Source organism: Triticum urartu, chromosome 2A, assembly GCF_056163025.1.
Source record: "Triticum urartu cultivar PI428250 chromosome 2A, HENAU_Tu73, whole genome shotgun sequence".
NCBI lineage: Eukaryota > Viridiplantae > Streptophyta > Magnoliopsida > Poales > Poaceae > Triticum > Triticum urartu.
This window is the reverse complement of record NC_141874.1, coordinates 600,590,113-600,602,386: the sequence shown is the minus strand read 5'-3', so window position 1 is coordinate 600,602,386 and position 12,274 is coordinate 600,590,113. Positions and strand designations below refer to the sequence as shown.

The 12,274-nt window shown below is 53.5% G+C and overlaps 1 protein-coding gene and 1 long non-coding RNA gene across 2 annotated transcripts; one reads left to right on the top strand and one right to left on the bottom strand.

Annotated features, from left to right (window-relative positions):
* Positions 1-5,952: 5,952 nt before the first annotated feature.
* LOC147986163 (uncharacterized) lies at positions 5,953-7,276 on the top strand. The gene is made up of 2 exons (XR_015615183.1): positions 5,953-6,771; positions 6,875-7,276. It is a non-coding gene; the product is annotated as an uncharacterized LOC147986163 (long non-coding RNA).
* Positions 7,277-10,602: 3,326 nt separating this feature from the next.
* Positions 10,603-11,476, bottom strand: LOC125533741 (endogenous alpha-amylase/subtilisin inhibitor). The gene has a single exon (XM_048697103.2). It carries the CDS (start codon positions 11,377-11,379, stop codon positions 10,768-10,770), a length of 612 nt encoding a protein of 203 aa, XP_048553060.1. The 5' UTR covers positions 11,380-11,476; the 3' UTR covers positions 10,603-10,767.
* Positions 11,477-12,274: the final 798 nt, after the last annotated feature.

Below are 12,274 nucleotides of genomic sequence, written 5' to 3'. Positions count from 1 at the left end.
ATGAAAAAGTTACGCCTCGTCGATATCTTTCCAACGGGGCATCGTTTGAATCATTCCGACCAGCGGTTTGTAAAAAATTCGCGAAAAACAGCCGCTGTCACTCGTCGTCCGCCACACGATTTTCAAAATTAACTTAAAACCGTAAGGAATCTCAAAATTTCGCGAAAAACGGCAACTATCACTCGTCGTCCACCACACGGCAGCTATAGTCGGCGCAACTATTCCTACAAAAGCCAGGCAGACCATTGGCATCCACTACCGATTTAAGATAAGTAGGTTGAAGACAGCCAAAGATTAATGATTCATGATTGTTCCTACGGAGAGGATTGATGATATAACTTCTGGATCAGACCAAGAATGGATTGGTTACCCTGCCAGAGAGGGTGTCACGGAGTCGAGGTCTGGCGAAGGAAGAACACAACCAGGCCAATGGTATGGCCCCCGCAATTTGATCGAGGTGCAACGTGAAGATGTTACTCCCTCCGGTCCTTTTTAGTTCGCATATTAGATTTGTCTGAAGTCAAGCCTCATAAAGTTTGACCAACTTTATAGAAAAAAACACCAACATTCATAATGTGAAATCAATACTAGTAGATGCGTCATGACTTAAAGTTTCATGTTGTATAACTTTATCATGGTAGATGATGATATTTTTTATATAAATATGGTTAAACTTTGTAAAGTTTGACTTCAGACAATTCTTATATGCAGAGTAAAAATGACCGAAGGAAGTACAAGAACTGATTAACTAATACTGTAGATTGCATTGTACTCTTACCTGAGTTGCTCTTCATCCACACCGGTTTGAAATTGGATCAAAGAGAATGAAGCGCCGTTCTCAAGCTCGCTGTTTTATCAACTAGATGACCAGATGAATTAACATATGCAACTTGACTCTCAGGTGAAAAATAAACATGGGATTCTTGCACAATTCCTAGATGACTTAACACTCGCAAAACAACATCAAACAGCGGGTTGGCATTATTTTGTACGGAGAATGAGGTGCTCATGGCGTTATCTCAGCCTCATTTCCGTTCGAACATAGGAGTACATGGCTTTCAATTACAAAGTTCTAGCTCATGCACGGATGGGAAATGGTGCCGGGCCTTATCTAATGCACGGTGCAAGTGGCAGGGTTTACATCCCCAAATTAGTATGCCACGGTTGGAACCTTTAGTAATGTTACAACCAAACAAACTACTTTATTTAGTTGCCTGAATGGCACACTGGCGATGCCCATCATCTACAAAAGTTTCCTGCAACCTTCCCCTGACCGAGAGTCTGAAAACACAGACAATAGGCTGCCATTTCTGGATATTGTGTGCATAAAGCTAGAGCTCAGACTTCCACTCTGGTCATGCGAAATTCAATAAATCAACAAATCGGAACCTTATCCAGCCAATGGTGCGAATCCTGATGCGTCTAACGGTTAGCCACCACCCTAGTTACTGTTGATAGCCTCTCTCTCTATATATATATAGGAAAAAGCAAACCTATGAAACTACGCCAGTGTGGATGCAATCACGAGCGCTCGTTGCTGTTGGGATCTGGTCCCTCCTCTTACCTCATTTGCTTTTTCCTGGTTTTTCTCATTTGTTGATGTTTTCCTCTTATAGCAGAAGGTGGACCGGCAGGCAGGACCGCGCAGGCACTAGGTTGTCGCAGCTGCAGTGCAGCAGACAGGACCACATGCGTCATAGGCAAAAGGTTCTGGAGAACTGTTAGGTAAAGGTTTGAATCTTGGCGCTATTTTTTTTTCAGTGACGCCTTGCTTTTTTGTCATTCAAAACTTGCGTTGGATGTGCCTTCGCAGGGATTCGATAGCATCCTATTCACCATACCGCTTCATGCGTGGCATTCTTGTCGCCCCCTCCCATACATTGTTGTTTGTTGTGCATCGTCACGTGATATGCTCCATTAAACACCCGTGAACAGGTCCCAGCCTGCGCCGGCCATAGTGTGAAGAGGCAGGCCCGTGAGTAACATCAGGACAACAAGTGGTTGACGCTTGCTTCTTCTTCCCGATCTCACCCGCACAAAGGAAAGAGGGCGCAGGTGTGCTGACGGATGCCAGTCAGGACATGTCTATTCGCATAATTCATGTTGACCAAGCATCTGCCGTCTAGCTACGATCACGAGACAACACCCCTTGACAAGCAGCATGCATACTGCACTGCCTTGTGTTTGTGCCACCAGAAGAGGGTCCACACGCACACGCACACGCACACACGCAACATCAGGTGCATAAAATAAAACGGCCAGCAAAAGTTTCCTAGGCTGGGCATGTATGGAGTTACTACCACTACCAATATAACAGTTGCCCGTGTGCTCTTGCCCAGCCGATCTAATTTGCATCTTACAATATCTTAGAGCATCTCCAACCATTCGGCTCTCCAGAACTTGAAATACCGCCGTCTGGGGGTGAGCCGGCGATAAAATCGGCGTGGGACGGTCGGTTTTCGAACCGCCGCCTCAAGGTCGCCCTGGACGCCTTTTTAAAAAAACTAAACTATGTAAATTTCGTCCAAACACAACACAAATTCGGTCAAACTAGACGATTTCATTGATATTTGTACAAAATTGAAAACATAATTTAAAAACAAAATAAAACTACTACGCCATTGCCGCGCCGCCTTGAGCCTTCTACATGCCAAGGAGCCTGTAGAAGTTGGTGTAGCCGCCACAGTCGTCATCATCGTCGCCGCCCTAGCCGCCATCCTTGCGGCACCCCTGCCCTGCGTCACCGTGGCGGACAGGATTGGACGGCCCGGGCACCTCCTCGCGGTCGCCGCGCCGGGCGGCGATCTCCTCTAGGGCGCGGCGCTGGCGCTCCATCTCCTACCGGATGTAGTCGTCCTGCGCCCATTTGAGGCCGCTCTCCTCGTCGGCGGCCATGGCCTCGTGCCCCTTCTTCATGGGGAGGGGCGTCGGATCGGTCTTTGGCTTGACGAGGCGGGAGGTGGAGGCCGAAGGAGAAGGGGCGCCACCCTCGTTGATGACGATTGCGCCGCCGCGCGTGCGCCGCCCGAGCAGCGTCTCCGGCTTGGCGGGGAGGAGCACCTGCGACCCGGAGGACCAGGAGCGGGAGCTGAATGAGGAGGAGGACGCCGTCTCCATGCGCCTCGGCATCCAAGAACTGCTGTGGTGGCGGGAGGAGGGAGGCGCCGGGTATTCCAGCCGCGGTGAGTTGCCATTCTCGGTGTACTTGAGGACGGCATCCAGCATGCGGCCGTGGACGGGGTTCAACGCCGTTGGAGGCGGCGAGCTATTCTTCATGGCAGCGATCGAAGTACACCGTCCACAGCGCGTGTTGCTGTCTAGAGCGTACCTCGGCTGGTTCCACGCGCTCTCCGGTAGCGGCGATCTGATGCGCGCGATCTTCGCATGTCGGTCAGCTCCAGAGGGCGGCGGCGGCACCGGGACTCTGTCGACGCTCAGCCTCCATGAATCCGGCACCCACATGTCCGGTGGCGCCGGGTAGTCCACCTCGTAGAGTAGACAGGCCTCGTCCTCGTGTAGGTGGCGGCAGCCGAAGCCATTGGCTGTCGCTCTGTCGCCGGGGTAGTGCTCGACCATGGTCGTCGGCCGGGAAAGGGGAGAGGGGCGTCAGGGAAGAGGGGTGTCGGCGGCGAGAGGGCGAGAGGGGCTGTGACACGAGGGAGTGTGCAGCCACCGACAAGGGACGTCGGTGAGTGAACGACAGCCGTGTGTACACATGGCGGGATGGGGCGGGACGCGCGTCGGCGTGCCTTCACTACGCCGCCCATGAGGAATCAATGGAAGGCCTGACCGGCGGCAGCCCTCGCATTGATTCCCCGCGGGAAAACGAGACAATGAGGACGACGACCGCGCCTAATCACTGACTCGGCAGGCCCACAAAGATTTCACGCCAAAACATTTCCCCCGGCTCTTCCGGGCGCCCCCAGCGCGTCGGGTTGGGCCTGGGTCCGCCGGCGGCAAATTCGGCCATAACCAGTGAAAAATGGGCTTCTAGGTGCGCGACCGGGCCATTTTTTTCACGCCGGCAATAAAAAAAGGGCCTTGGGGTGCTGTTGGGGGTGTGGCTGAAGATGCTCTTAGAGTGGAGAGTTACCGTAATCTATGGCGCAGATTACAAAACCCAGAAAGCTCACTGTAGTAATTATTTTGTACTCCCTCCGTCACAAAATAAGTGTCTCAAGTTTTTAAACGGATGCGGAGGCATGCCGCCCTTGACCGCGCGGATAGCGGGTCTGCGATTGGCCTGGAGATTGCTCCGGAGGCGTGTTGCCCTTAGATAAGTTTTTCTTTTCATGAAGAGCGGAATTTTGACACCGAGGTCTAGTTTATGTTGTCTTTTGTCATAGGTCAACACTCAACACACAAACCATATAACCCCCCCCCCCTCTCTCTCTCTCTCTTTCTCTAGGATGCTTTGACAGGGTTGGCATTTCAAACTGAAATACATTTGCAAGGAACCGGTGTTCCACATCTACGGAACCGGACAACGTGACATGAAGGGAGGAGGTGGGTTCGCCATGAAGAGCCTTCAAAAACTACACTTCGAACTGAGATGCGATTTGCAAAGAACCGGCATTCCACATCCACGGAACCGGGCGGCGTGACACGGAGGGAGGATGTGTGTTCGCCATGAAGAACCTTCAAAAACTACGATTCAAACTGAAGTATGATTTGCAAAGAACTGGTGTTCCACATCCAAACCGGGCAACGTGACACGGCGGGAGGAGGTGGGTTCGCAATGAAGGACCTTCAAAAACCTATTCAAACTAAAGTACGATTTCCAAAGAACCGGCGTTCCACAACCGTGGAACCAGGCGACGTGACCCAGGGTGAGGAGTGGGTTCGCCATGAAGAACCTTCAAAAACTACACTCTGAACTGAAATACGAATTGCAAAGAACCAGTGTTCCACATCTACGGAACCGGGGCGACATGACACAGAGGAATGAGGTGGGTTCGCCATGAAGAACCTTCAAAAACTACACTTCAAACTGAAATACGATTTGCAAAGAACCGGCTTCCACATCCACGGAGCCGCACGACGTAACACGGAGGGAGGAGGTGTGTTCGCCATGAAGAATCTTCAAAAACAACAATTCAAACTGAAACACAATTTGCAAAGAACCGGTGTTCCACATCCATAGAACCGGGCGACCTGACACAGAGGGAGGAGGTGGGTTCGCCATGAAGAACCTTCAAAAACCACACTTCAAACTGAAATATGTTTTGCAAAGAACCAGCATTCCACATCCACGCAACCGGGCGACGTGACACGGAGAGAGGAGGTGTGTTTGCCATGAAGAACCTTCAAAAACTACGATTCAAACTGAAATACGATTTGCAAAGAACCGGTGTTCCGCAACCACGGAACCGGGCGACATGGCGCCACGGGAGGAGGTGGGTCCACAATGAAGAACCTTAAAAAACGAATTCAAACTGAAATACAATTTGCAAAGAACTGGTGTTCCACATCCATGAAATCGGGCGACTTGACACAGAGAGACAAGGTAGGTTCGCCATGAAGAACCTTCAAAAACTACACTTCCAACTAAAATACGATTTGCAAAGAAACGGCATTCCACATCTACGGAACCGAGCAACGTGACATGAAAGGAGGAGGTGGGTTCGCCATGAAGAACCTTCATAAACTACACTTCAAATTGAAATGCATTTTCAAAGAACCGGCATTCCACATCCACGGAACCGAGCGACATGACACAGAGGGAGGAGGTGAAACTACAATTCAAACTGAAATACGATTTGCAAAGAACCGGTGTTTCACATCCACAGAACTGGGCGATGTGACACAGGGGGAGGAGGTGGGTTCACAATGAAAAATCTTCAAAAACCAATTCAAACTGAAACACGATTAGCAAAGAACCGGTGTTCCACATCCACGGAACCGGTCAACATGACATGGAGGGAGGATGTGTGTTAGCCATGAAGAATCTTCAAAAACCAATTCAAACTGAAATACGATTAGCAAAGAACCGGTGGTCCACATCCACGGAACCGGGCGACGTGACCCATCGTGGTCTCCTGCCTAGTAGCATGTTTACCCATCGAGGTCTCCTGCCTGTCAAAACTCACTCACTTCATCCCCTTCCGGCCTCTTTCTCTCTTGTCTCCGGCGGTTCCGGCTACTGGAGAGGTGAGGGAGAGAGGTCCGGCCTACCCTATATGTATATTATATGCCTCTTTCTACTCCCAGTAAACAAGATCTTAGCTCGGCCTTCTTCCTTCTTGCAGTTGCAAGTATGACCATGGTGGCGAGATTGGTGGCCTTCTTCCTTCCTTCTTGGATCTTCCTTCCTCTCTTCCTCCCCTTCCTTGTCCGAGTGTCATCATGGAGATGGATGGGCAAATGGGAAAGGTAGATTCAGGATGGTTGGTCCCGACTACTCTTCGAGCTCTGTTTTCCCCCTTCAAGAGCTCGGGCCTCTAGTATTTTTCTTCCGTCTTTTTTGCTTCCCTGCATCCATTACTTCTCCAACTCGTCGGTGCCTTTTTCTTCTTTATCCTGTCCGGCGAGCTTGCTTTTTAATCTTGGTCGCCTGCGAGATAGGGCAGGTTAGCTTGAAGCTTGCACATGTTTTTCTTCTTCCTTTGTTGCAGCTTCATTGCGTCGGCGACGTGCTTCTCCCTTTCCATCTGCGTCGGTGCAGGGCGGGCTCCTCTTGTGTCCTTGGTTACTCATCCACCAAATTCCTCTTCAACCTCCATCTTTGGAGGCCCACAATGTGGTTCCTGGAACTGGTGCTCCAGCCATTGGGTAATTGGTGTTGCCCTTTCTCAGTTTAGGTGTTCATTTGCCTGATCTAGGGGCTTTTCTTCCTCCATTGTCGCTTGTTAATCTTCCCTATGTGATGGGGCAGTGGAGATATCGCATGACAACGCATGGGCTTCCTCAAGATCTCTAGCGTTGTTGGTGCTCTATTCCTCCAGCTCCGGTTCTTGCAGCATTCTTGGAGGTATTTGGTCTGGTGACTGCTCCTTCTTGCCAGTGGCGGAGCTTCGTCCATGACGGCTTGTCTACCTCTGGCCGATGTTGGAGTATGCGCTCGGACGCGTGGGCACCTTGGTGAAGCTTCATATGAACACGTGAATGCATGTGTTCTTTCTAGTGATACGTGTCCTTTCGTGTGTCTTTCTCCTGTGTGAGTATATGGACACGTGGTCTAGGGGTGTTCCTTTCTACTACGTTGTATCTTGTGCTGTACGGTGTACCCCGTGTTGTATCTGTTGTGTGGCCTTTGGCCACTTGAGTTAATGGAATCCAGGTTGTTTGCCCAAAAAATCACTTAGAGCCCGTATCTCATGGTCGCGTGTGTGTGTCTGGTCCTTTCGGACACAGGCGGTGCTATGGGCTCAGGAATAAGCTGTTAATTCTAAAGAGACGATGTGAAGCAATAGGGAAAGAAAGTAAAGAAACCGTGCACACGCCGCTCATCTCACATGGTACAGAGCCATGCACGGTTGAGAGCATCGCAACAAAATAGAGCCGGAGAATGGAAAACGCCAGACGACAGATAACATGGCACACATGGTACAATCACGAAATAGCAAGTAAAGCAGCGGATTACAAACACACATGACACAGCACTGTTCTCCATTTTGCGTCCTACACGGTGTGCCATGTTTTATTAACACGGCGACCGCGCATCCAAGCACACAAACTCCACTAACACAGCGACAACCGTCGCCATCCGCAACACCTGTTGCATCGCCACGTCTCTCCGCTGACGTCTGCACACGGATCGTATTGCGTATCTCCTCGCCTTTCGGCAAATCATTAGCATGCACTGCCCACGGACGGAATCATTAACATGCTTAGAGCATCTCTAACATACCCCTTGATGTCCACCGGCCCCACATGTCAGCCGGCCAACTACCAGACGCGGTCGTATTCAATGCGCTACCTACTGCAGGGACACGTCGTGGATGAACGCACACATCGGTGTTGCCAGCACCGGGCATGCGTAGACGAGGGACCGGCACGAGCTGTACGCCATGTCGGAGAAGTCGGAGGGGCCAGCAGAGAAGAACTCGACGACGATTGCAGCGTCCATCGGCGCGGGGCCGATGTCACCAATGATGGTCGGAGTAAACGAAGTGGTCGGGGTAGATGACGGCGACGCTGGCGACGGGCTGGTACTTGGACGAAGACGAAGGGGGTGGACGGGCGGCGGCGGGCTATGAAGGTAGCGGCGGCGGCTAGGTTAGGAGTGCGGCGGCGATGCTTGAAGTAGGCGAAGAACCCTGACAGCGTGACGAAGACCGACGCGGACGGTGGCGTTCCCGCGCCAAGGAAGATGGCGCGGCGCATACCACGGGAGGTCGGCGCGCGGTGACGGCGAAGTGGACCGCATGCCGCGACGCTACGGCCCGAAGGGACGATGTAGTGGCGGCTGGCAGGTCGGGGCGACGGCGGGAAGACCTCGGGGCGACGGCGGGGACCGCGGGCCGTGGCGCTACGGCCCGAAGGGGCGACGCAACGGCGGCGGGCGAGTCGGTGCAGCCGCGGGGACGGCCACGGGGCGGCGGTTGGGACCGCGTATCGCGGCACTACGACCTGTAGGGCGACGCAGCGGCGACGCACAAGTCGATGCAGCCGCGAGGAGAACCACGTGGCGGCGCCGCTGCGGCCCGACGGGGTGATGCAGCAGCAGCCCGTTGCTCGATCGGTGGATAGACGCGCTGAACTCGGGGACGATCTTCACGGGACCTACGGAAGCGCGCGTAACCAACGGGCCAGGTCGGTCGCGCGGCGTAGATGAGGCGGATCGTGGCGGCGAGCGGGTGATCAAGCCGATCGCGCGCGAGGTCGGTGACGCCGCTCGGTGGAGACGGGGTGGCGGCGGAGTCCGAGATGAAGCAGGCGACGGCGGGCGGCAGGGCAGCTATGATTGGCCGCCGCATGACGTGAGGCCGCCGGGTCAGGGGGATGCAGGAGTCCCGGTCGGAGCAGGGCGGTGACGGCCGGCGTAGATCGACGGGCAGGCCGACGCGCGAACGGCGGCGGTGAAGGGCCGCCGCATGACGGGAGGCCGTCGGGTCGGGGTAACCGGCGGGCAAACGCGCGAGGCCGCCGGGTCGGTGAAGACGCTGGTGTAGTCGATGCCGAAGTCGGAGTAGAGACGTGTGGGGCCGATGACAGTGGTGGGCGACGCAAACCGATCGTAGATCGGAAAACCAAAAAGAAACGCGGAATGGGGCTTTCCTGTTGCAAGAAATGAGTCCACGCAGTTGGACGGCTGGTGGGCCAGCAGAACAACAGTTACTCTGTGCACCCTTTCGGCAGCATTAAACGGGGCTTTCCTGTTGCAAGAAATGAGTCCATCAAGCCGCGTTTAATTTACAGTGCCGAACCGTGTTCATTGAGCTGGACGAAAGTAGAAGTTTTTCATGCCTGCACGAGTACAGCGAAGCTCAGAACTTTTAGTAATTGACCACAACCAGCCAATGTAGATGTTTGCCCGAAATAGACACTGACGCCCACTGCCGGGTGCGAAAGGCGCTGACAGCTTTTGATCTGAAAACTCCTGACAAGTCAGAAACTAGCTTGCCATCTTGGTATTACACTTACCTGAAGGTGCATGTTGACCTTTCCTCTTGGGTCATGGTGAAATTCAATAATTCGTAAATTCAAAACCTTATCCAGCCGAATGTGCGGATCTCAAAGCATATGAACGGTTCCGATAACCACCGCTATAGCTAGTGTGGATAGCAAATCCATGCTATATATATAGAGAGAGAGAGAGACACACACAATTACAAACATATACAAAATGAAAATATAATTGATGATGTATCCGATATGTATTTGGTATTTTAAATTTACATGTTTTTGTCTACAAACATGGTCAAAGTTTGTAATGTTGGAACGGAGGTAGTATCAAAGATCGATCTTGTTGTGAAGATCTCATCAACACAAACACAAATATTCAAGCGAGTAGAAAATTCGCTCTTCTGCTCAAATATATAAATATGTTCTTTAGTATTTAGTAAAACTAAACAATATTCTGGGCAGAAGGAGGAAAAAGGGTGAGAATTGAAGAAACTGACCCACTTTTAACAGTTCGGCAAAATGATTTAAACTAGATCTAACCATTTATTTGTATGCGTGCTGAGCCGGCCACCTGGTTGCCAAAAGTAGCCCTTTCAATTCTCAAGTGTCACGTGTTTTTTTTAAACACAGTATAGATGCAAACGCTCATATACATACACATACATTCACCCCTATGAATGCATACACGCACACCTATGAGCACCTTTCAAAGACTGAGCCGGTATATCATCTTGAAATTACAAAGTCACCATAGGCACCTCGCCGTCGACGGGAACATCTCCTCCCACTGAATGTGCATCGCCGGAAATCTTGAAATAATTTCAAGAATAAATGCGAGCACCAAGAATTGAATCCTGATGGGCTGGGAATACCACCGTTCCTCTAACCATTCAACCACAGGTTGATTCGCCACGTGTCACGCGAGTTGAAAATAGCTTAGATGGTTAATTATGTTTCTTGGTGAAACCGGTTCACCAAAGTTTAACTCGTAGGCTTGACACACGGGTGAGTATCTCAGAGAGACTCATAGGGGCATCTTGAAAAGAGTTTCTCACGTTTCACAAAACAACCTAAGCAGTGAGGACAGCACATCACCACACTTATTGTCTAAGAGAGACAAAAACAGCACACTGTTTCGGCCAGCCTTATTCAGATGCACACATGCACGCTACGGGCGCGCGCCATCACGCCGCATGGACCTCAGGCGGGAGGCGCCTTCTTGAACACGATGACATGGTACGGCTCGGTGGCGCCCAGGAACCACGCGCCGCCCTTGAGGTCCCTGAACACGCCGAGGTCCTGGCACGAGTCCCCGCACGCCATGAGCTTGTACTCGTGCACCTCCGCGCCGCTGTACTTCTCGATGCGGAAGGCGTTCTCCCTGCCGCTCGGGCTCGGGTCCCTGACCGGGCCGGTGATCACGTGCCGGCGGCCCGACACCAGCTCGCTGTCGATGTGCCACTCGGTGGACTGCCCGCACGTCGTGTAGGCGCGGAAGGAGATGCGGACGTCGGTCGACAGCCGGATGATCTTGTCGGACGGCGCGCCGCCGCCGTGCGGGGCGATGCGCACGGGTAAGCCGTCGCGCTGCCCGTCGGCCTCCTGCGAGACGAAGAGCGGGCAGCGGCGCCCGTGGCCGGGCGCCATCGTGAGCCCCCCGCCGTGGGCGCGGTTCGCCGGGAGGATGTAGTAGTTCGCGTCGGCGCGCAGCTCGTTGCCGTCGGTGTCGTGCACCGGCGGCGGATCCGCGCTGTACGAGAGGGTGGTGGCCAGAAGGGAGAGGAGGAGGAGGCCAACACGGCGGCTGCTCATGGCTGAAACCTCTGCTGGCGTGTGCTCGAGGACAAGTGAGGCTGCAAGCTAGGGTGTGCTTCGGTGGCTCGAGTGAGGCAACACGAATGCTTCGTGACTGTATTTATAGTGAAGTGATCTAGAAGTAGAGTTCCTGGCATTCTTTTCTTCTTGTGGATTTGTACGTGATGTGAAGTCTGTTCCTTTCCATCCCTCAGTGGCCGCCAGTAACAGCATCTCTATCAGAGCCCTCAACCTCCAAACTTTTATAAATAACTGTTTTTTTACAGTTTATGAGTAAAAAATCATATAGACTACAACTTCTTAACCCTTAAACCCTCAAATTTTTTTTAAAAATCCAACTCTTAAACCCTCTCCTAATCCTGAAAAGTAAGGATTAGGGAGCAAAACCTACCCAACCCTCATTTGGCGGTTATCCTCGCGCGGGAGGGAAAAATCCTCCTAACTCCCGCGCCACGCCCGCGTCCGCCGCTGCTAGTCGTCCCCGCCACTACCGGCCACCCCGTGAACCTTCAGCGCGCCCGCGCCCGCCCCGCCCCCAGCCGCCGGCCTCTCCTCCACCTCCTCCCGGCCGCGGCCGTGCTCGCCCCGCCCCCGGCCGTCTCCATCCGTCTCGCCGCCCGCGCCGCCCGCCGCCCCGCCAGCTTCTACTTCCGCGCGCCCGCCTGCCGCCTCCGCCTCCCGCCCCCGGGCCTCTCCTCCTCCCGCGCCCCTCCGCCTCCGCGCCCTCCGCCTCGACCTGCCGCCACCGCCCTCCGGCCCGTGCCCGCTCCCGCACCCTCCGCCTCCCGCCCCCGCGCCCTCCGCCTCCGCCTCCCAACCCCCGGCCACTGCCCTCCGCCCGCGCCCGCCCCGCCCTCCGCCCTCCGCCCCCGCCCCGCCCTCCGCCCGTCGT